General features: G+C 48.5%; 2 protein-coding genes across 2 annotated transcripts in view; both read left to right on the top strand.

Moving 5' to 3' along the window:
• The first annotated feature begins 406 nt into the window (after positions 1-406).
• LOC133116759 (thrombospondin-type laminin G domain and EAR repeat-containing protein-like) lies at positions 407-16,933 on the top strand. The gene is made up of 12 exons (XM_061226677.1): positions 407-508; positions 3,793-4,013; positions 4,515-4,741; positions 5,078-5,168; positions 6,890-7,046; positions 8,891-9,022; positions 9,575-9,807; positions 11,061-11,250; positions 13,487-13,719; positions 15,465-15,643; positions 15,991-16,092; positions 16,249-16,933. The coding sequence occupies exons 1-12, from the start codon at positions 427-429 to the stop codon at positions 16,409-16,411; spliced, it is 2,010 nt and encodes a 669-aa protein (XP_061082661.1). The 5' UTR covers positions 407-426; the 3' UTR covers positions 16,412-16,933.
• Positions 16,934-18,692: 1,759 nt separating this feature from the next.
• The window catches only part of usp40 (ubiquitin specific peptidase 40), a 20,436-nt gene continuing 15,378 nt past the window's right edge, over positions 18,693-23,750 (top strand). The window contains exons 1-6 of the mRNA XM_061226676.1: positions 18,693-19,417; positions 19,705-19,772; positions 21,054-21,167; positions 21,674-21,838; positions 21,963-22,109; positions 23,703-23,750. The exon at positions 23,703-23,750 is cut by the window's right edge and continues 96 nt beyond it. Of these exons, the coding sequence (XP_061082660.1) occupies positions 19,222-19,417; positions 19,705-19,772; positions 21,054-21,167; positions 21,674-21,838; positions 21,963-22,109; positions 23,703-23,750 (738 nt within the window). The 5' untranslated portion in view covers positions 18,693-19,221. The remainder of the gene's footprint in view (positions 19,418-19,704; positions 19,773-21,053; positions 21,168-21,673; positions 21,839-21,962; positions 22,110-23,702) is intronic.

The raw sequence follows: 23,750 nt of genomic DNA, 5'->3' as shown, positions 1-23,750 counted from the left end.
GGAGCTAGACGAACAGGACAGACTGAGCTGGTTCATGACTTTCTGAACCCGGAACTTACATGCTGAGCTAATCAACAGGACGGACAGGGTCTACAAGACCCAGCAAACACGGGATACCTCTGAACCTCTGAACGGGAGATCTGTGGGGCGATGCAGTGCTGTTTCACCTGGAGGCTGGGAGTCTGCTACTGACTGACTGCTGAAGAGACCCGGACCCCAGGCCCCGCTAAGGACCCCACGCCCGCCCCAGACCAGGCTACGAGGTTCTGTCCCGCTGGGCTGTGTGTGAGTGCGCTGGGGGAGGCGAGGGCCTGTATGATCGCCGGAGCGTTTGTGCATCGCTCTGTTTCTGTGAATGGAGCGGAGTGAGAGAGACCCCTGATGGACCGGGAGATACCCGGGGAGAGACCCGGGGAGAGACCCCTGATGTCGATGCTGTTGGTCGCTGGGCTGCTCCTTCTATCGGGGATCAGCGGGGGTTCAGCATCGCCTTGGAGACCATGCACAGGTGCGCTGCTCTCCTGCACACCTGTACCTGTCACTCCCTGATACAGACAATGATACACACCGTCTTTCACTCAGTGAGCTCACAGAGTTTCCATTCACAGACATACACGCACACACTCCATTCACAGACACACACACACACACACACACATACACGTTTAATTATATTTATTCCCTTGATTAAGATGAAGGAGGTTTTACAGGCTTCATGATGCTCCTGACCGAAGCACCTGAGCTACATCATTCTCTCTGAGCGTGGGGTTTATAATGACTACAGCAGCGTGATCTGTGACCCGTGATCTGATTTTGGCAGGCCGTGTTGGACCATTCGCCATGTTTCATCTCTATAGACGCAGCACTTTCTGTGGGATGGGGAATTTTTATTTTTATTTAGTGTGGTTCCTCCCTGTATGCTGTGCCTGTTCTGTACACCTGTCACAATGCACCTGGTTTAATCTACGCACCACAGATAAATCATTCGCTTTTATTTTCGGATGAAAAATGAAGGGGTAAATTACAGGACGGATGTGCTTCCTTCTTCACGACTTTGTGCGAATTAAAGTAGATCAATCCGCCATAAAAACTCAAGTCTCTCGTATACGAGCGCGACTTATGTGAGATGAAAGGTGCCACTCCAAAAACAAGCCGAAGTTCATCGGCTGCGGGTTTCCTCAGAAACGCGCGTGTGAAACCGGAGACCGCAGGCGTCACTCAATCAAGAGCTCACACAGGTGCAACATGAAGACCGGAGGAAAAACACGGGGGGAGAAAAAAAGTCTTTCTGTAACGTGTTGCAGCCTGCGCTCCTCGTGTACGGCGTGAGAGGCCGGCCCGCGATGATTACAGGCTGCGCGCCAAATTGCCGGGACACGCAATGAAAGGCTGCGGCGTTGACCTAATGGAGCCGAAACCGAAGAGCTCTGCGTTCTGCGTCGTGCGAATGGCATCTGACGGCCAGGCCCTGTTCTTAACATCGCTCCTCTGTCGCTGCAGCCCGCGTTTTAACCCCAGGAATCCCCTGACGTGGGCATTATTCAGAGCAAAGTGTCTCTGGAAGATCAAAGGACGGCCATAGTCACCTGTGCCTGTCGCCTGGGCCTCCTGGCCAATCAGAAGCCCCAACCTGATCTTCTTTCTGTCAGGTTTGAAGAGGAAGGTCATCACACTCATCGCTAAATGAAAGGGACCCTGCAAAACGTCTCTCCTCAAGTGTTTTAGCCGTGTTATGAGACTTTAAATCATTCTTCTTTTAGGGGGGGGGGGGCATATAGCCACTGACATTTCTAGAGTGTGCTGCTTTTCTGTAAACTCATGCGCTTTGCTGACCCCTCTCTACCTTTGAAACTCTTTATTTAGAATGTATAGTATATTATAATATAAATCTATATTTACAGACTTCACCTCTCCCACAACATCCCTCTGAGATTATTCAGAAGCAAAAGAAAAATGACAAAATAAGCAAAAATAAAACTGCAGTTAAACATCAATGTATGAAACAAATTCACAAGGGTGAGTCACTTTTTAGTTCACTCCATTCTCTCACCCTCTCACTCCATTCTCTCACCCTCTCTCTCCATTCTCTCACCCTCTCACTCCATTCTCTCACCCTCTCACTCCATTCTCTCACCCTCTCTCTCCATTCTCTCACCCTCTCTCCATTCTCTCACCCTCTCTCCATTCTCTCACTCCATTCTTTCACCCTCTCTCTCCATTCTCTCATCCTCTCATTCCATTCTCTCACTCTCTCCATTCTCTCACCCTCTCTCCATTCTCTCACCCTCTCACTCCATTCTTTCACCCTCTCTCTCCATTCTCTCATCCTCTCATTCCATTCTCTCACCCTCTCTCTCTCCATTCTCTCACCCTCTCACTCCATTCTCTCACCCTCTCTCTCCATTCTCTCACCCTCTCTCCATTCTCTCACTCTCTCCATTCTCTCACCCTCTCTCCATTATCTCACTCTCTCACTCCATTCTTTCACCCTCTCTCTCCATTCTCTCATCCACTCATTCCATTCTCACCCTCTCTCCATTCTCTCACCCTCTCTCCATTCTCACCCTCTCACTCCATTCTTTCACCCTCTCTCTCCATTCTCTCATCCTCTCTTTCCATTCTCTCACCCTCTCTCTCCATTCTCTCACCCTCTCTCCATTCTCTCACCCTCTCACTCCATTCTCTCACCCTTCTGCTCATTACGGGTTTGGTGTTTGAGTCTCACTGTGGCTCACACTGCATTGTGTATCTGCTCCTATCACCAATATAAATTAATTATCTATTCATATTTTGAATAAAAGGAGTAATATACTGCATGTAAACATAGTTGCAGAAATTCTCTCCTGTGGTTTCTGTTTCGGAAACAATTTTACAGAATGCAGAATTTATTTACTTACCAGCAGTTTCCCATCTCAGACCCAATGTTTTTTGTGAAATTATCTTTCTAAAATATCTGTGATATTTGCCTCCAAAAGCCATGACTGAATAAAAATACAGCATTCCATAACTGAATGTTTGGATTAGAATGCTGTTCTGAGCTCGATTGGTCTTGCCTGGTAGAACTGAGCCAACGAAGACAACCGGCTCAAAATGCGATATCCATGGAAATACTGCATAAACAACACAATATTCATAAACAAACCGGCGCGTATCATACCACAGAAAGCCTGGAGGCATAAGTCTCTGCTTGTATGTGTTGGGAAGTTTTCCAAATATAAAACATTGATCTTCAATGAAAACATCCCAACATCTCTCAGCCATCTATCACCAAATCTCCATAGAAATGAATCCTGTGCTTCATTACATTGCATTACATTATTGGCATTTGGCAGACGCTCTTATCCAGAGCGACGTACAACGAAGTGCATACCCATAACCAGGGATAAGTTTGCTGAAAGACCCTCGAGGGAAGTACAATTTCAACTGCTACCTGTACAACAAAGATAAGGACGAGGGCCTTTTTTTTTTTTTTTTTTTTTGAGAACAAAGAAACAAACAAACAGAGCAAAAGTGACCAAAGTTAACTATCCAAACACTGCTTACCTAGCCAACTAAAAATACCGATACACAAAGCAAGTCACAGAGACAACAATTAATGTTCACAGGGTGGTAGGGAGGGATGGGGAGAGGTGCTGCTTGAAGAGGTGCGTCTTCAGCTTGCGCTTTAAGGGGGCTTCCCTGTTCTCTGACACGGATTTGCATTTTCAGACCAAGACAGGCAGCTGAAACAGACAGGCCATACCAGTCACACAGGCACTGCACACGCTCCTCATCTCCTCTCTCCTCCTGCAGATCTGCTCCCGCTGGACCTCCTGTCCCACGCCCTCCCCCAGGAGGGGGGCTCTGTGAGGGGGGTGCGCATGGTTCAGGACGGGGGGGCCCGGGGCCTTCGCTTCACTGGCCCCCCCTCGGCGCTCAGCTTCCCCGCCTCGAAGCTCTTCGTCAACTGCCACTTCTTCCCGCGGGAGTTCTCCATTGTGGTCACGCTCAAAGTGGCACGCATCGCCCCGAAGGTGAGTCAGAACCGGAGTCACGCACTGCCCCTGAGGTGAGTCAGAACCAGAGTCACGCACTGCCCCTGAGGTGAGTCAGAACCCGAGTCACACACTGCCCCTAAGGTGAGTCAGAACCAGAATCACGCACTGCCCCTGAGGTGAGTCAGAACCAGAATCACGCACTGCCCCTGAGGTGAGTCAGAACCAGAGTCACACACTGCCCCTGAGGTGAGTCAGAACCAGAGTCACGCACTGCCCCTAAGGTGAGTCAGAACCAGAATCACGCACTGCCCCTGAGGTGAGTCAGAACCAGAGTCACACACTGCCCCTGAGGTGAGTCAGAACCAGAGTCACGCACTGCCCCTGAGGTGAGTCAGAACCCTGCTCACAGAACACCACACAGTGGTCACTACAGGAGAGCTGAAGCTGAATGGACCTATGGAGCTGCATCAGTAACCTGCCTGATCACTCTTTAAACCTCCCCTCCTTCTGTCTCTCTCTCTGTCTTTCTCGCTCCAGAAGAGTGAGTACATCTTCTCTCTGCTGGAGGAGGGCTCTGATAGGCTGCTGATGGGTCTGCGTTTCTCCCAGAACCACCTGCGCTTCCTGTTCCTGACCCCGGCGGGGGGGCGGAGCCTGTCCTTCCGCTCCGTGCGATTGGCCGATGGCGGCTGGCACACGCTGGCCCTCGCGGTGTCTGGAGTCCACGCCACGCTCACGCTGGACTGCGGCCTGCCCCTGGACCTGTGAGCGCTAGACTAGACCGGGGTCTGTGGAACAGAGACGCAGATTAAGCCTAGTCCTGGACTAATCTTAACTTTGAATGGAGATTCTCCATACAAAACTCTAATCAGTCCAGGACTAAACTTAACCTGTGTCCGTGAAACGGGCCAAAAGTGTCCCGACACAAACATGTGAAATGAAACATTTAAGCAGAAATTGATCCTGTGGAATAGTCAAAAGCAGCTGCATGAGTACAGACGTCACAGGGCAGGAACGCCGTGCTTGACTGTGTGTGTGAAACGGTGATTCTGTGTGAAACGGTGATTCTGTGTGAGACGGTGATTTTTTTTTAACCGCAGCGTGGACGGGCCAGCGTTCCCCCAGGCCCTCAGCACGCGGGGCGGCCGGTTCTACGTGGCCAGCAGGAGGCGCTGGAAAGGCCTGTTCTCCGTAAGACATCCCGCCGTCGATCATTATGACCTCATTACCAAGACCTGTGTGGATATTCCCTTATTGTGAACAGACAGATTGTGTAGGGTTAAATGACGGTCGTGTCGGGTTAAATGGCGCTTGTGTAGGGTTAAATGAGACAGCTGTGTAAGGTTAAATGAGGGTTGTGTAGTTTTGTGTGGGGTTTAATGATGGTTGTGCTGGGTTGTGTGGGGGTTTAATAATGGTTGTGTACCCTACGGCGTAGCCTGACGCGCACCTCCCCAGAAATGTAACTACGCATTGCTGCGACGCGGACCGTAAGAACTGTGATTGGTCCGCTTGTTAGTGTCACAATAAATTCTATCCCCCTTACAAAACTTATCCCCTCCGGGATCGATATATTACATATGAAGCACTACATAGTCACAAAAGCATCGCTAGCTTGCCGATGCAGAGCCTATTACACACAGCAGTAAACAAATATGATTGACGTCATTGCAGAGATGGAACCGGAAACGGGATAGAATTTGTTGTGATTACGAAACTTAACGTTTCCGGTTCCTTCTCTGCACACCCCAACGCACAAGTATAAATGCTCTCAAAGGCATAGACTCGACGCAGAAGTATAAATCAGGCTTAAGGGTTTCATGACGATTGTGTGGGGTTGTGAAGACCTTAGATGTGCCCCAAATGTAGCAATTTTTAAATCCCGGTTAAGAACATTTCTCTTTTCATGTGCCTACTACTAAATTCTAGTGTGTATGGTACTACTGCTACTGCTACTGCTACTGCTACTGCTACTGCTGCTGCTGCTGCTGCTGCTACTACTACTACTGCTGCTACTACTACTACTACTACTACTACTACTACTACTACTACTAAATACTAGTGTGTATGGTACTACTACTACTACTACTACTACTACTACTACTACTACTACTGCTGCTACTACTACTACTACTACTACTAAATACTAGTGTGTATGGTACTACTACTACTACTACTACTACTACTACTACTACTACTGCTGCTGCTGCTGCTGCTGCTGCTACTGCTACTACTGCTACTACTACTGCTACTACTACTACTACTACTACTACTAAATACTAGTGTGTATGGTACTACTACTACTACTACTACTGCTGCTGCTGCTGCTGCTGCTGCTACTACTACTACTACTACTACTACTACTACTACTACTAAATACTAGTGTGTATGGTACTACTACTACTACTACTACTACTACTACTACTACTACTGCTACTACTACTACTACTACTACTACTAAACACTGAACTTTATCTTAACTTAATTCTTTAAATTATGTCTGTAACTCTGTACTCTTTTAACTATCTTACTCTTTTATGTTTTTTTTTGTCTATTCTTATGTAAAGCACATTGAATTGCCTCCGTGTATGAAATGTGCTATACAAATAAACTTGCCTTGCCTAGGGTTGTGTAGTGTTGTGTAAGTGTGTAGGGTTGTGTAGTGTTGTGTAAGTGTGTAGGGTTGTGTAGTGTTGTGTAAGTGTGTAGAGTTGTGTAGTGTTGTGTAAGTGTGTAGGGTTGTGCAGTGTTGTGTAAGTGTGTAGGGATGTGCAGTGTTGTGTAAGTGTGTAGTGTTGTGTAGGTGTGTGGGGTTGTGTAGTGTTGTGTAAGTGTGTAGAGTTGTGTAGTGTTGTGTAAGTGTGTAGGGTTGTGCAGTGTTGTGTAAGTGTGTCTGTGTGTCTCTGTCTCAGGGGCTGGTGCAGCAGCTGGTTCTGGTCCCCGGCTCTGACGCCACCTCACGCATCTGCCCCTCCTCCAACCCGAGGCTGGCCACCCTGTCTGTCCCACCCGCCCTCCTGCAGCTGCCCAGCACACCGCCCGCCAAACAGGCCCTGCCCTACCCCTATGGTGAGGGGAGGGGTGAGGGGTGAGGGGTGGGGGGTTCTGCGGTTATGTTCTGCACTGAAGGATACGCTGATTAATCACTTCTAATGAGAATTTCTGTTGCATTGAAACCCCCTATTGCAGAAATGAAATGTATGCCGATATATTGACATAAAATACATTATCAGTGTCAGATATTATACTGTCATGCTTCATAATATGTGGGCAAATGATTACAGATGCTGCAAAATCTTTTTTTTCATTTTTTTTTTAATGCATGGCTAGGAAATACAGTAATATTCAGTTACCCACATAATCAAAATATTTACAGTACTTTGCGGTATATCACCTTTCAGCTATGTGTCATCACAACTGGCGATGTGATGTGGACCCGTCCAGCCTGGACACTTAAAAAAAAAAAAAAAAAAAAAACTGGCGGTATTGTGTCTTGTGTGTTTAGGACAGGGCTTCAGGTGCGCCCAGGTTCTGGGGCGGTGTGTTTGGGGTGTAAACACGGTGCTGTGATGGTGCGGGTGAGAGAGCCTCTCACCCCGGGGTCAGACCGCTGGGTTACGGACAGTGATGGAGAGCCCTGTGTTTGCATTCCTGTCTAACACCAGAGCGTCGCGCGGTTTCAGGTTTGGGGCGCAGAGTGGGCTGAGGATCGTTGCTATGCATTAAAGTGTGAAGGAACAGAAGTGTGACTCTGAAAGCTGTTGAACATGTTATGATGAAACCCCAAACACTTATTCATCCATATGCCCTTCAGAAAGAAGAGGGTTTCATATGTTATCCAAATGCGTTAACAATGAATTACTTTACAGCTTGGAATATATATATATATATATATATAATTACTTAAACTATAATTAAAAGGCTTCACAGAGACCGCTTGCTTCACCGCTTGTTGTCCTATGAAGGTGAGACCTGACATCCTGACATTGTAGATTTATCTCCACAGAACAGTTCTCATTATGAACACTTCAGTTTGGAGTGTTTGGCAAGAGCTTTGCAATCTTGGCAGGTCTGTCTTTCCTTAGTTTAGGGTGCAGTGTATCATCAAAAAATAGGTACTGACCATCAAGGTAAGATATTGGAAGAGCAGTCTTCTGGCAGTTGGAGGGTTGCCGGTTCGATCCCACCCTGGGTGTGTCGAAGTGTCCCTGAACAAGACGCCAAGACATCAAACCCCTAAATGTTCATGACATTTGGTTGGTACCTTGCATAGTGTGTGTGTGTGTGTGTGTGTGTGTGTGTGGGGGTGAATGAGAAGCATCAATTGTACAGCGCTTTGGATAAAGGTGCTATGCCAACCATTTACCATTTACCATTAAGATAAGACGCATAATAACCGTGTATTATTATTTTTATTATTATACCTTGTATGTGCTCCAGGTAGAATTAAGTTGCTTGAAGAATAATCTTTCTTTCCCCTTTTCTAGAATGACAGTCATTCCACCTGTATCATGTATTATTGCATTATTATTATAATTACCTAATTACCAAAGTTATCTTCTTTAATCCTTTAAGATGTGAAGCCTCAAATCCTGTATTAAAACTGAACATTCTAATGCTGATGTCACAATCACAACTGGTATTTTGAAAGCAGTGGAGTTCTAGAACCTTTTCAGCCTTTTGGAAAAAACCAGACAGACAGACCTACCATTCAAAGGGCTCATTACAGAATACTCACACGAGCAACACAGAACTACACTTTACCCAGCAGGGAGACGGTAAGGGTTGAAAACTACACTTTACCCAGCGGGGCGACGGTAAGGGTGAAAACTACACTTTACCCAGTGGGGAGACAGTAAGGGTGATGACTGAAGTGTTCACACTGACCGCTGAAGCTGTGCTGTCCTTCCCAGAGGCGGACATGCGCGTGACTCTGGGGACGCGGCCTGTCTGCAGTCAGCCGGAGCAGGGGCAGCTGTGGTTCGACACCCTGAGGAGGGGGCTCTTCCTGTGCGACGGGGGGGCCTGGGCCTCCATGCTGCAAGGTGAGCCTGTGTGTCCCTGTGTCTCTCTGTGTCTCTCTGTCTCTCTCTGTCTCTGTGTGTGTCTCTCTGTCTCTCTCTGTCTCTGTGTGTGTCTCTGTGTCTCTCTGTGTCTCTCTGTGTGCCTCTCTGTGTCTCCGTATGTCTCTGTGTCTCCGTGTCTGCGTCTCTCTGTGTGCCTCTGTGTCTCTCCGTGTCTCTGCCTCTGTGCCTCTGTGTGCCTCTGTGTGCCTCTGTGTGCCTCTGTGTGTCTCTCTGTGTGTCTGTGTGTCTGTGTGTGTGTCTGTGTGTCTGTGTGTCTCTATGTGTGTCTGTGTGTGTGTGTCTGTGTGTCTGTGTGTCTCTCTGTGTGTCTGTGTGTCTGTGTGTGTGTGTGTGTGCGTGTCTGTGCCTCTGTGCCTCCGTGTCAAAATAATGCCATATTTTAGACGTGACTTATTCAAGTTGTCAGATGTGAAATACTTCAAAATAACTATGCATTGCTGTTATTATTGTTGAATAACCCATGTCTAAAATGGATACTGTACATGAGACGTGAGAGGTTTGCACTTTCAGAGAAAGAGAGGCTGGACTATGTGGAAGAACACCAGGACCTCTACACCAACTCCCAGACGTTCGACGCTGAGGTCTTCCACATTCCAGACGTGGGCCTGTTTGTGGCGACCGCCAACCGGGATTCCCAGCTGGGATCCGGGATTTACAAGTGGACTGACGGAAAGCTGGAGTCGTACCAGAACATCAGCACGGCAGAGGCCATGGCCTGGAAATACTTCACCGTGGACAAGAAGGTCAGGGGCTCCGAGGGGTGATGTCACCACAGGTTACGCTGTGTTGCGCAATGATGTCCAGAGTGCAGGGGTCAGGGGTCAGAGCATAAAGGTTGTGTGTTTCTCCACACATGTACTCACTCATTACCCTGCTGAAAATTCCCTCTAATACCAGCTGGGATTCTATTCTAAGCTGATCTATCTGATCTGTGGCTGGTCAGAGCTGGTCAGAGCTGGTTGAGTAAACTGATGGACGAGCTGATCCTGTTTATTAATAATAATATACCTGAAGCTTCAGAAATGAGCCTTTCATTCTATATCTGAACAGTGAGAGAGTGTGAGAGAGTGTGAGAGAGTGTGAGAGTGTGAGAGAGTGTGAGAGAGTGTGAGTGAGTGTGAGTGAGTGTGGAGTGAGCTTTAACAGAAATTGTTGTTCCCTTTATGGCGGTCAGAAGAAAGAGGCTCAGAGCTGGTTTCCATGGCGACCGTCTCGGTAAACAGAATGGAGGCTGTTTGGATGTACTGCTTTGGGGAGCAGGTGGCACATATTTGCACATAACTTGTGTATTCATGTTGTAAATCACAGGAGGTCTATCTGTTAGATACATAATCCCTTTCTTATCTTTGCAAGTTAAATCTGTTCTGTGTTCATTGCTATAGTGTAGTATATATTTTTTATTTTAAAACTTAATACAGTGGTTTGTGCCATGCCAGAGTAATTACACCCATAACCTGGTTAAAACTAAAAGTTTGGATGAGTGAACCTTAACTGGAGTACGTTTAGTGTCCAACAATGCCTTGAACACAACGGTCCCTTGATTTCAGAGCGATTGCATTGTTGTCCACAAGAGGATAAAAAAATAAATCAAATTAGATTTCACAGCAGATGTGTAACTCTGCTTTTCCACTGCAGTTAACATTCCTGATATTCCTTTATCTGAGGCCTGGTCAGAGTTCTCCTCTGGGCCCCTGAATGAATGAATGGATGGATGGATGGATGGATGAATGGACGAGTGAATGAATGGATGGATGGATGAGTGAATGAATGGAAGGATGGATGAATGGAAGGATGGATGAATGGATAGATGGATGGTTGGATGAATGGACGAGTGAATGAGTGGATGGATGAGTGAATGAATGGAAGGATGGATGAATGGATGGATGGCTGGTTGGATGGATGGATGAATGGATGGATGGATGGTTGGATGAATGGATGAACAAGCCTCCTTAGGGTCACCTCAGAGGCCCGTCCTCCTGCTTTGACTCTTCTTCAGAGGTTTCTGGTGGTGGCGAATTCGCGTGGGAGGCGTGACGGGGAGCCGGAGCTGTCCGTGATCTACAGGTGGAGCGCGGGCAGGAGGAGGTTCCTGCCCTACCAGTCTCTAGAGACGCACAGCGCCAGGGACTGGGAGGCCTTCCGCATCCAGGGGGAGCACTTCCTCGCTGTGGCCAATCACAGACAAGGTACAGCCGGGAGACGCAACGACCATCTGCCATGTTGCTGTAAGTCAGGGCTGCCCAACCCTGTCCCTGAAGATCTACCCTCCTGTAGGGTTTTACTCCAACCCTAACAGAGCAAACCTCATTCAACAGCTAGAGCAGGGCTGCCCAACCCTGTCCCTGAAGATCTACCCTCCTGTAGGGTTTCACTCCAACCCTAACAGAGCACACCTAATTCAACAGCTAGAGCAGGGCTGCCCAACCCTGTCCCTGGAGATCTACCCTCCTGTAGGGGTTCACTCCAACCCTAACAGAGCACACCTCATTCAACAGCTAGAGCAGGGCTGCCCAACCCTGCTCCTGGAGATCTACCCTCCTGTAGGGTTTTACTCCAACCCTAACAGAGCAAACCTCATTCAACAGCTAGAGCAGGGCTGCCCAACCCTGTTTCTGGAGATCTACCCTCCTGTAGGGTTTCACTCCAACCCTAACAGAGCACACCTCATTCAACAGCTAGAGCAGGGCTGCCCAACCCTGTTCCTGGAGATCTACCCTCCTGTAGGGTTTCACTCCAACCCTAACAGAGCACACCTCATTCAACAGCTAGAGCAGGGCTGCCCAACCCTGTTTCTGGAGATCTACCCTCCTGTAGGGTTTCACTCCAACCCTAACAAAGCACACCTCATTCAACCGCTAGAGCAGGGCTGCCCAACCCTGTCCCTGGAGATCTACCCTCCTGTAGGGTTTCACTCCAACCCTAACAAAGCACACCTCATTCAACAGCTAGAGCAGGGTTGCCCAACCCTGTCCCTGGAGATCTACCCTCCTGTAGGGTTTCACTCCAACCCTAACAAAGCACACCTCATTCAACAGCTAGAGCAGGGCTGCCCAACCCTGTTCCTGGAGATCTACCATCCTGTAGGTTTTCACTCCAACCCTAACAGAGCAAACCTCATTCAACAGCTAGAGCAGGGCTCCCCAATCCTGTTCCTGGAGATCTACAGTCCTGTATGTTCTCACTCCAACCCTAACAAAGCACCCCTCATTCAACAGCTATAGATCTCATGGAGCTCTGGATTCATTGAGTCATTTTACATTTCACTAAAGACGATGACGCACAACATCCTATACATGCAAATCAACACTAGCACGAAAGAGAAATGCTGTAGTTCCCTATTTTATTTAAAAGAAGTGCTGGAAAAACAAAAGTTTAAAGGCAGGTGTGCTGTAGGTGGAAAGAGCTAACCCAAATCTCCTTTGATTCCCAGGTGTAATACAGCTTGTGTACTGTTGAACCTGGTAATTGCCCTCAATTGCTTCCATAAGATATTGGGCAGTAATGTTACAAGACTGTGGGCATGATTTACTAGCATGTGCAAAACCAATAACAGGACTGATCGGTTGTAGTATTTCATTGGCTGTGTTTTTAGCACATGCTCAGAGTCTGAGGACATTGGGTACTCGGTGTTATAATGTGCACTGTGTGGGTACCTGTGCCTGTGTGAATACCTGTGCTTGCTTCACAATGAAACGCATCGGTAAGTGAAATGGTGGTAAAGCACGTGCTGTTGGTCGGTGTTTTGTGTGAGGTAAGAGGCGGCTCACTTTGATATCTCATCCCCATGTCCCTTTTCACTCCCGCTGAAGGGATCTTGTATCGTTTTTTGAATTGTTCAAAGCCTCAACTGTCAAAATAAAGGAGGGGCTTTTCCATGGGCTGGGCTTTCATCCCCAGGAGGACAGGATGTACGGTAGCGGTGGCTAACCATGGGAATAAAGCGGCGGGGGGGTTCTGTGGGCAGGGTCCAGACAGAGGACAAGAACACCTGCAGGTTAGACAACATTCAGCCAGCCCCAGACTGAACGTGTCCAGTAAGATTCAAACTTGTCCAGTAAGATCCAAACATGTCTGGTAAGATCCAAACGTGTCCAGTAAGATCCAAACGTAAGATTCAAACGTGTCCAGTAAGAGTAAAAATAACAATCGCTGCAAGGCCTGGGTCAAATATGTAATCGTTTTTGATTCAATACTTTTCTATGCTTTCCTGAGCTTGTCTGGTGTACTGGAACCTATGAAATACTCTCAAAAAATGCAAACCCTGTCTTCTGTTGGTTGGCTCAATTTCACCAGTCAAGATTAATCGAACACGGAAAAGTACAATTACATACTTGACTCAGGTCTGAAAGGCATCTAGGATGATAAGCACAGGAACATTTTAAATTCCACCATTTTGTTTTATTCCACCATGTTGTTTTTCAGGAGACAGCAACCATAACATTAACAGTGTGATCTACAAGTGGGACCCGGGCAGGAAGGCCTTCGAGGTGAACCAGACCATCCTGACCTCCGGAGCGTACGACTGGGAGTTCTTCACGGCCGGGTCGTACCACTTCCTGGTGGTGGCCAACACCTTTAACGGAGTCTCCACCCAGATCCCGTCCGCCATTTATATCTGGCTGGGGGGCGCGTTCCAGCCCTTCCAGTCCATCACGGTGAGTCACGTGACATGAATGGAGCCAAATGATTGGATAATGTTTTCCTCATCACTGTCTTCCTCCATGCTAAGAATGTAGAACAAAAGCGACTGAAGAGTGCATTTTCTTCACTGGCTTCACTTTATTCACCATCCCTCCTATGATTTTACTTGATTCAGCATCCCTCCTGTGATTTTACTCGATTCACCATCCCTCCTGTGATTTTACTCCATTCAGCATCCCTCCTGTAATTTTACAGAGTGAGAGGAACACAGATATATTCTGTGAAGACTAAAGAAGGTATTGGACCTACAGTATATCCACTGTAAACTGAATATCACATTTGGGTTGAGAGTGAAACGAGGTGAACCATAAAAAGGTGAAACCAGGTGAGATGAGGTGTGGTGCAATCTGCAGGGTTGTGAACTCTCCCTGAAGCCCTGTGCAGTGAATCCCCCTGCACAGGTGTGTGAGTGTGTGTGAGTGTGTGTGAGTGTGTGTGAGTGTGTGAGTGTGTGAGTGTGTGAGTGTGTGTGAGTGTGTGTGAGTGTGTGTGAGTGTGTGTGAGTGTGTGTGTGTGAGTGTGTGTGAGTGTGTGAGTGTGAGTGTGAGTGTGTGTGTGTGAGTGTGAGTGTGTGTGTGTGTGTGAGTGTGAGTGTGTGTGTGTGTGTGTGTGTGTGTGTGTGTGAGTGTGTGTGTGTGTGTGAGTGTGTGAGTGTGTGAGTGTGTGTGTGTGAGTGAGTGTGAGAGTGTGAGAGTGTGAGAGTGTGTGAGTGTGAGAGTGTGTGAGTGTGTGAGTGTGTGTGTGTGTGTGAGTGTGTGTGTGTGAGTGTGAGTGTGTGTGAGTGTGTGTGAGTGTGTGTGAGTGTGTGTGAGTGTGTGAGAGAGTGTGTGAGAGAGTGTGTGTGTGTGTGTGTGCGACTATGAGTGTATGTGAGTGAGTGTGTGTGTGTGTGTGAGTGAGTGTGTGAGTGTGTGTAAGTATGTGTGTGAAAGGGGGGTGGACTGTCTGCTGCCTTAAAAATAAAATGTAAATGTCAAGACCTGATGAGGCTTGCAGTGTCAATACAAACAAACCACATGACTTAGTAAGAGAGGTATAATTCATAATTAAAAACCGCTTTAATCACTTTCCTGCTTCACATTAATAGATCATAACAGTGATCCCAGCAGACACAGAGACACACAGAGACACACAGACACTGTTGTGAGGGGAATTCCAGAGCATGGAGAAATATGCAGGAGACATCACACACCACTGATTAATCAAATTCATACTGGCACACAGCAGACTCATTACGTGTTCATTACGTGTATTAATTATGGAGGTTTTTCCATTGACTGCAATTATCTGACAAACACAGACTTATAGAAAAACATTCCCAAAGACGCCTCCCTTGTAGAAGGGCCCAGACAAATTCCATTATTACATTTGTTGACACTGGTTATTAAATTGTTTCAAAACTTTGCCTCAGGCAATAAACTACAGAACTCACATACCTGATTTAATCAGGCACTTTCTCCTTCATTTTGAATAACAACATTAATCAAGACTTTTAATATAACTTACACATGATTGTGGCTTTGGCAGTCCTGAAATGTGATGACTACAGTGTAAACAAGAAAAGTAAAGACTTGAGGCTGTATTTAGTTATTCAAAGCTAAGGTCACATCTTGCAGCAGACAGATGGTTTGGACTACTGAATGAAAGGTCTGCACGTTCATATTGACCAATACTGGCCGGTCTCTCCTGGTCTCCCCAGACATTCGGAGCGACAGATTGGGAGATGTTCCAGATCGGAAGCAGGGTCTTCCTCGCCGTGGCCAACGGGCAGAAACTATACCGAAAAGGGCCAAGCGTCTACAACCTCAACTCCACGATCTACGAGCTGAACATGGCCACCAGGTCTTTCCTCCCCTTTCAGGACATCGTGACCTACAGGTGTGTGGTCTGACAGTGTGCGGTCTGACAGTGTTCAGTCTGACTGTGTGTGGTCTAACGTGTTTATTTTGGGCGGTCTGTAACGTAGTGGTTAAGGTATATACCTGGGACCCACAAGGTCGGCGGTTCAATCCCCGATGTAGCCACAATAACATCTGCACAGCTGTTGCGCCCTTGAGCAAGGCCCTTAACCCTGCATTGCTCCAGGGGAGGATTGGCCCCTGCTTAGCCAAATGAACTGTCAGTCACTTTGGATAAAAGCTACATGGCTAAAAATAACATGTAAAAATATTCTGACAGAATAATGCTTTTCCTCACCTGACTCGTCCTGCTCTTCCCCTCATCAGTGCAGTGGACTGGGAGTTCTTCACGCTGGGCGATGAAAAGTTTCTTGTGGTGGCCAATTCCTACGATGGGACGTCCTACTCTTTAAACAGTGTTATTTACAGGTAAGGTGTCATTCAACTCTTTTCACAAGGCCTGTCTGTGTACAGCTATCGCAGAACGTGTCAACTTTATTAATTATTTAATGAATCGTTATTAAACATGTTTATGAACAAGTGACACTGAGCAGGGCAGGAGTGTGACTGTAACCCCGCTGACAGGTGGCAGGGGTACGAGGGCTTCGTTCCTGTCCACCGCCTGCCCACCATCGGGTGCAAGGACTGGGAGTTCTTCACCTGCGCGGACGGCTCCTACCTGCTCTACTCCAGCGCCACAGAGCCGCTCGCCAAGGTCCTGAGGCTGAAGACCTTGTGGCAGGTGTGACAGGTGTGGCAGGTGGGACAGGTGTGGCTGGTGTGGAAGGTGTGATGGGCATTTCTCAGACTGATCTCCTGCATGCAATGGTGGCAGAAAGGAGACACAAGACTGAGTAGGCCCAGAGACCTCACCAGAGATTCGAAGTTGCTCCTGCTTTGACTGCACGGGAGCAGCTGAACCTGGAACAGGGGACTGACTCACCTTTTAGAGTCCGGCCTGGACACCCTGCTGCCGATGTCACAATCACTACTGCCTGCTGAGTTCTAGAACACGGACTTCCCAAAAGCCTGCTCTTCAAAGGGTTACACATGCGGAGGTTCTTTTGCAGCTTAAGAACAGCGGCAACGTTTAATCTGCAGCTGAATTTTACATCTGCCATGAACCCAGGGATGGATCCAGAGGAGAGGGCAGCCGGGCGGGAGGCGTGTCTTCAAATGTACATCCTGATGGAGAATCTTTGTAGATCCTTCACACACTAATGGATTAAATGTGATTTCATTGTTCTGAGTGAAACTGAGATGTGTATGTTACTATCCACAAGATAAATAAAATGTAATTTATTGACATATACGAGAACAAAACATCTGCCCCATCACATATGATTATTTACCTGAGGTTTTATTTCAATTTCATGTTTGTTCGTTTTAAGAGTAAACTCAGGTCAGCAGCTACTACATTACAATTGAGCTGTAAATATATATTATTATATGTATAATATAATTGATAAGCTATATTTTTAGGGTGGCCTGTAGCGTAGTGGTTAAGGTAAATGACTGGGACCCGCAAGGTCGGTGGTTCTAATCCCGGTGTAGCCACAATAAGATCTGCACAGCCGTGGGAGCAAGGAGCTTAACCCTGCATTGCTCCAGGGGAGGATTGTCTCCTGCTTAGTCTAATCAACTGTATGTCGCTCTGGATAAGAGCATCTGCCAAATGCCATTAATGTGATGTAACATTATGTAATTTTAAAACAAAGTTCAGGCAATCGTACTTGTGACACATTGTTTACTTAAATCTACATGTGTATAAGGTTGCTGCTTGGCTGAATATGAATATGTATGTTCATTGTCCACTTGTGGACATTTTTGTTGTCTTCACCTTGCAAACTATCCGCAATTAAAAACACATTTAGTGTTGATGCTTCCACCTTGGCTCAGTAAAGGCATTCACCATGACCACAGGCTGGGCTGTCCATCAAGCCACGAATTTGGCTTTAGCCTGGCAGTGGTTGGCTTCCCTGGGTCAGGGATGCTCAAATCTGGCCCTCAAGATCAGTGGTACTGCTTCTTTTCTCTTCTACCTGTCCATAGTCCAGTAACGTGACTTATTGGCCGGAGACGGCACACACCCACGGACTCCGGGTTTAAGTCAGGTTAACCGCTTGGAAGGGAGAGTTCTGCTGTAGCGCTGTGTGGCCTGTAGAGGGCGCAATGGTTGCTTAGTGCAGTTCAGTCGCGTCTTGGTGGCACTCAAATCGGGGTTCGGACCAAAATTGAATATTAGACAAGTAGTCTTCACATTACTTAACTACTGAACAATCCAATTTTATTTCATTTATAAACCGCTTTTTACAGAAGTCTATTACAAAGGCGCTTCAGAGAATAGCAGACGGGCATACCAGAGTTATATGGCATTAACAGTTACATTTCTTACAAACGTTTTAACAATAAACGTATTGTTTTAAAAAAAAAAACAGAACATTAACCAAAAAGTTGGCACCATTTATATATATATGAATATATGAACCATCGAATGTGAACGCTGTCATTTCCGGAAAGGTAAAACGCCATCCCTTGCGTACCTACCGTTATCAAAGGACGTTATTGTCCTTTGATTTGTCCTGTGACGCACTTATTACGATGAATACATTGAAGTGTACAAATATGCATTAATTCATATAATTCATATAAAAAAACTTACCAGATTTATTCTTCGGTTATTTATCGATGGAAGGTTGGAATTTTGTATGTTTCCCCCTTTACTGCGCTCACTCAACCATGTCCTTAACTGTGCATTCATAAATCATGTCCATGAAAATATTTGCAGGTTATAAAAAGTCTGGTTATAAATCATTCATGAAAAACTGAATGAGCTGGTGATGATTACGTCTATGGTCATTGACGTCATACATCCATTTCCCCACATCGCTCACGTCGACGAACAAACAATTGGGACTTGTAGTTTATGAATGTTTTAAGTGTCATTGAGTGTTATACTAATGTTACGACGTTAAAACCACGACTACCACAATGCACCGACATACACTTCGCATTCGAAAACATGGCTGCGTACAGTGTGTTACTGGTGTTTTTATTTTCATGTACGTTGCAGATTTATTTTTCCTGGCCAGAGTAAAAATAGCTAGCTACCAATCACAATCACATCTAGCTTGGTAATTTAGTTGATAAGCTAGTTATCTTAAGACGTTAATTACGGTTACTTTGAGACAAGTGGCTAATATAAGTTGAATGTTCAGGAGCTAGCGCTAGCCGGTGAACTGAACGCCTATATGCACATGCATTGAGTTTCATTTCGCGTTTTTATTTAGCTGAGATACTCAACTAGCTATTTATGTAGGACGTTCGCTTATGAGCCGGTGCGTTGTCTAGCCATGTTTTATCCCGTGAAGTCCGCTTACTCCCGGGTGTGTCCAGGAGCTGTAAATCGCGAGCTGGGAAAGACAAAGATGAGATAGCATGAGGCTAAATATCTTCAATCTTCGGCTAACTGGCGAACAATTCTCTAAAACTAATTCATAAGCGTTTTGCCTACGGCCGGGACACAGAGTCGGTGTGTAAAATAAAGCGAAAACAATCATGTTTGGAAATCTGTTTGAAGAAGACGAGGAATCCTTTTCTGCTGTCCCCACCGGGGGAAAGGCTGCGAAGGGGGCAGACGCCGAACCTCCTCCACCACGGACAACCGTGAAGCTCAGCGGTCTTAAAAACCAAGGTGGCACCTGTTACCTGAACTCCCTCCTGCAAACCTTACTCTTCACGCCGGAGTTCAGAGGTACCTGTTGTTCGAGAGATAGTAGCAACATTAGTGTCGTATGAGAAACAAACAAACAAAAAAATGGATTCCTTTTAGTTAGTTGTGAGGAAATCACAACAGTTCACTGGGTAATGTACAGTACTGTAGTTCACCCTGCCCTGTCCACATTTTCATGTATGCATGACACAGATATTTTAGCCCCAACCGCTTAGAATATTGCCCGACCACTGTCATTTGATATTTTTAGCGTGTGACGTACCCTGCTGTCCATAGTCCGCTCAATGCGTCTGTGATGTTTTTGGCAGAGGAGTTATTCAGCCTGGGACCGGGGGAGCTGGGAAGTCTCGCTGATCGGGACAACGCGGAGGCTAAGGTAAGGGCAGAGAGCGCACTCTGACCTCCACCCTGGATACACCTGCAGCAGTGTGGTATTAGGGGTCGTAGAACTGGGCTTATCACCCAAAGCTTGCAGGTTTGATTGGCAGGTAGGACACTGTTGATGAGCCAGGTACTTAACCTGAGTTGCTTCGCCAGGTACTTAACCTGAGTTGCTTCGCCAGGTACTTAACCTGAGTTGCTTCATAATATTTACAGATGTATAAATATGCAAATGCACGAAGTGATTTCCTTATTAGCTCCACTGTATAGGTGTAACCCCTGCTGGGAGAGCTGCAGACTGGTTTTCACTGTTGCTCTGCTCTTGGCTCACTTCACCGGGTCACCTGGGTCTGATTTAGCTGCTGATTTGAAGGTGAAAATGAAAACCAGGAGAGCTTGTGGTTTGAGGTGTGTGTGTGTGTGTTCTCCTGCGCAGGTGCGTGTGTGTTCAGGTGTGTGTGTGTGTTCTCCTGCGCAGGTGCGTGTGTGTTCAGGTGTGTGTGTGTTCTCCTGTGCAGGTGTGTGTGTGTTCAGGTGTGTGTGTGTGTGTGTTCTTCTGTGCAGGTGCGTGTGTTCTCCTGTGCAGGTGCGTGTGTGTGTGTGTGTTCAGGTGTGTGTGTGTGTTCTCCTGTGCAGGTGCATGTGTGTTCAGGTGTGTGTGTGTTCTCCTGTGCAGGTGCATGTGTGTTCAGGTGTGTGTGTGTTCTCCTATGCAGGTGTGTGTGTGTGTGTGTGTGTGTGTTCAGGTGTGTGTATGTTCTCCTGTGCAGGTGTGTGTGTGTGTTCTCCTGTGCAGGTGTGTGTGTGTGTTCAGGTGTGTGTGTTCTCCTGTGCAGGTGTGTGTGTGTGTTCTCCTGTGCAGGTGTGTGTGTGTGTTCAGGTGTGTGTGTTCTCCTGTGCAGGTGCGTGTGCGTGCGTGTGTGTGTGTGTGTGTGTGTTCTCCTGTGCAGGTGTGTGTGTGTGTGCTCTCCTGTGCAGGTGTGTGTTCTCCCGTGCAGGTGTGTGTGTGTTCAGGTGTGTGTGTGTTTTCCTGTGCAGGTGCGTGTGTTCAGGTGTGTGTGTGTGTGTGTGTGTGTGTGTTCAGGTGTGTGTGTGTGTGTGTGTGTGTGTGTGTATGTGCAGGTGTGTGCGTGTGTGTGTGTGTGCTGGTGTCTGTGTGTGTGAGAGTTCAGGTGTGTGTGTGTGTGTGCAGGTGCGTGTGTGTGTGTTCAGGTGTGTGTGTGTTCTCCTATGCAGGTGTGTGTGTGTGAGTTCAGGTGCGTGTGTGTGTGTGCAGGTGCGTGTGATCCCGCTGCAGCTGCAGAGGCTGTTTGCTCAGCTCCTCCTGGTGGACCAGCAGGCCGCCTCCACCGCAGACCTGACTGACAGCTTCGGCTGGTCCGGCACCCAGGTACGGAGGGGCCCTGTGCTCTGGGTGTGGGGCTCTGTGCTCTGGGTGTGGGGCTCTGTGTATCGGATGTGATGGGTGATGTAATGTGACTGTAATGTCTGTATTACTCTGGTTGTGATGTGTGTGGTGTGTGTGATTGTGGTGTGTGTATTGGATGTGATGGGTAATGTAATGTGATTGTAATGTCTGTATTACTCTGATTGTGATGGGTGTATTGGATGTGATTGTGGTGTGTGATTATGATGGGTGTATTGGATGTGATTGTGGTGTGTGATTGTGATGTGTGTATTGGATGTGATGGGTGATGTAATGTGATTGTAATGTCTGTATCACTCTGATTGTGATGGGTGTATTGGATGTGATTGTGGTGTGTGATTATGATGGGTGTATTGGATGCGATTGTGGTGTGTGATTGTGATGTCTGTATTGGATGTGATGGGTGATGTAATGTGGTTGTAATGTCTGTATTACCCTGGTTGTGATGTGTGCTGTGTCTGTGGGTCCAGGGGAGCAGTCAGCAGGACGTGCAGGAGCTGAACCGGATCCTCTTCAGCGCACTGGAAAGCTCACTGGTGGGGACGTCTGGCAGCAGCCTGATCCACCGCCTCTACCACGGAACCGTGCTCAACCAGATCGTGTGCAAGGAGTGTGGACACACCAGCGAGAGACAGGTGTGCGCGTGAGAGAACGCGTGAGAGAGTGTGTGTTTGTGTGTGTGTGTGTGTGTGTGTGTGTGTGTGCACGCATTGTGTTGATAATGTCCCAACATAATTACTGTATGACTGTCTGCATCAGGAGGACTTCCTGGACCTGACGGTGTCTGTGCGCGGACTGTGTGGCCTGGAGGAGGCGCTGTGGCAGATGTTTGTGGAGGAGGAGGTGTTCGAGGGGAACAATCTGTACCGCTGCGGGGGCTGCGAGCGCCTCGTCACCGCTGCCAAGGTCCGCCACCCCCACCACCCCCTCACCCTCACACCCTCTCCCCACACCTTCACCCCACACCCTCACCCTCTCCCCACACCCTCACCCTCTCCCCACACCTTCACCACACCACCCCCACACCTTCACCCTCTCCCCACACCTTCACCCCACCCTTTCCCCACACCCTCACCCTCTCCCCACACCCCCTCACCCCCACACCTTCACCCTCTCCCCACACCTTCACCCTCTCCCCACACCCTCACCCTCTCCCCACACCTTCACCCCACCCTCTCCCCACACCTTCACTCCACCCTCACCCCACCCCCCTCACCCCCACACCCTCACCCTCTCCCCACACCTTCACCCCCACACCCTCACCCTCTCCCCACACCTTCACCCCACCCCCCTCACCCCCACACCCTCACTCTCTCCCCACACCTTCACCCCACCCTCACCCCATCCCCCTCACCCCCACACCCTCACTCTCTCCCCACACCTTCACCCCACCACCCCCACCCTCTCCCCACACCTTCACTCCACCCTCACCTCACCCCCACACCCTCACCCTCTCCCCACACCTTCACCCCCACACCCTCACCCTCTCCCCACACCTTCACCCCACCCCCTCACCCCCACACCCTCACCCTCTCCCCACACCTTCACCCCACCCCCTCACCCCCACACCCTCACTCTCTCCCCACACCTTCACTCCACCCTCACCCCACCCCCCTCACCCCCACACCCTCACTCTCTCCCCACACCTTCACTCCACCCTCACCCCACCCCCCTCACCCTCTCCCCACACCTTCACCCTCTCCCCACACCCTCACCCTCTCCCCACACCTTCACCCCACCCTCTCCCCACACCCTCACCCTCTCCCCACACCTTCACTCCACCCTCACCCCCCACACCCTCACCCTCTCCCCACACCTTCACCCCCTCACCCTCACCCTCTCCCCACACCTTCACCCCACCCTCACCCCACCCCCCTCACCCTCACTCTCTCCCCACACCTTCACTCCACCCTCACCCCCCACACCCTCACCCTCTCCCCACACCTTCACCCCCTCACCCTCACCCTCTCCCCACACCTTCACCCCACCCTCACCCCACCCCCCTCACCCTCACTCTCTCCCCACACCTTCACTCCGCCCTCACCCCACCCCCCTCACCCCACACCCTCACTCTCTCCCCACACCTTCACTCCACCCTCACCCCCCCCCCTCACCCCACCCCCCTCACCCCCACACCCTCACCCTCTCCCCACACCTTCACCCCACACCCCCCTCACCCCACCCCCCTCACCCCCACACCCTCACCCTCTCCCCATACTTTCACCCCACCACCCCCCTCACCCCACACCTTCACCACCCTCTCCCCCACACCCCGCCATCCTCACCCCCACCACCCCCTCACACCCTCTCCCCACACCTTCACCCCACCACCCCGCCACCCTCACCCTGCCGTTCATTAAATTCATTAATATTTATCCTTTTATTGTGTTTACCTTTCCTCCTCATATGCATATCATCTTCTCCTAATGTTTATGTGAAGCTCTCTGAATTGATTTGTTTGTGTGAATAAAGTTTGGGGCGTTCCCCCTGTGTGTGCAGTCTGCCAGGCTGAGGAAGCTGCCCCCGTTCCTCACCATGTCTCTGCTG

This window comes from Conger conger, chromosome 17 (genome assembly GCF_963514075.1).
Source record: "Conger conger chromosome 17, fConCon1.1, whole genome shotgun sequence".
Lineage (NCBI taxonomy): Eukaryota > Metazoa > Chordata > Actinopteri > Anguilliformes > Congridae > Conger > Conger conger.
Note: the sequence above shows the minus strand (reverse complement) of the source record. Positions and strands in the feature narration are given on the sequence as shown.

Excerpts from the sequence above, each read along its gene's own strand:
- LOC133116759 (XM_061226677.1), top strand. The coding sequence starts at position 427 with ATGTCGATGCTGTTGGTCGCTGGGCTGCTCCTTCTATCGGGGATCAGC. Across the intron at positions 11,251-13,486 it reads TGTGGCCAATCACAGACAAG|GAGACAGCAACCATAACATT; the intron begins GTACAGCCGGGA and ends GTTGTTTTTCAG. Across the intron at positions 15,644-15,990 it reads CAGGACATCGTGACCTACAG|TGCAGTGGACTGGGAGTTCT; the intron begins GTGTGTGGTCTG and ends TCCCCTCATCAG.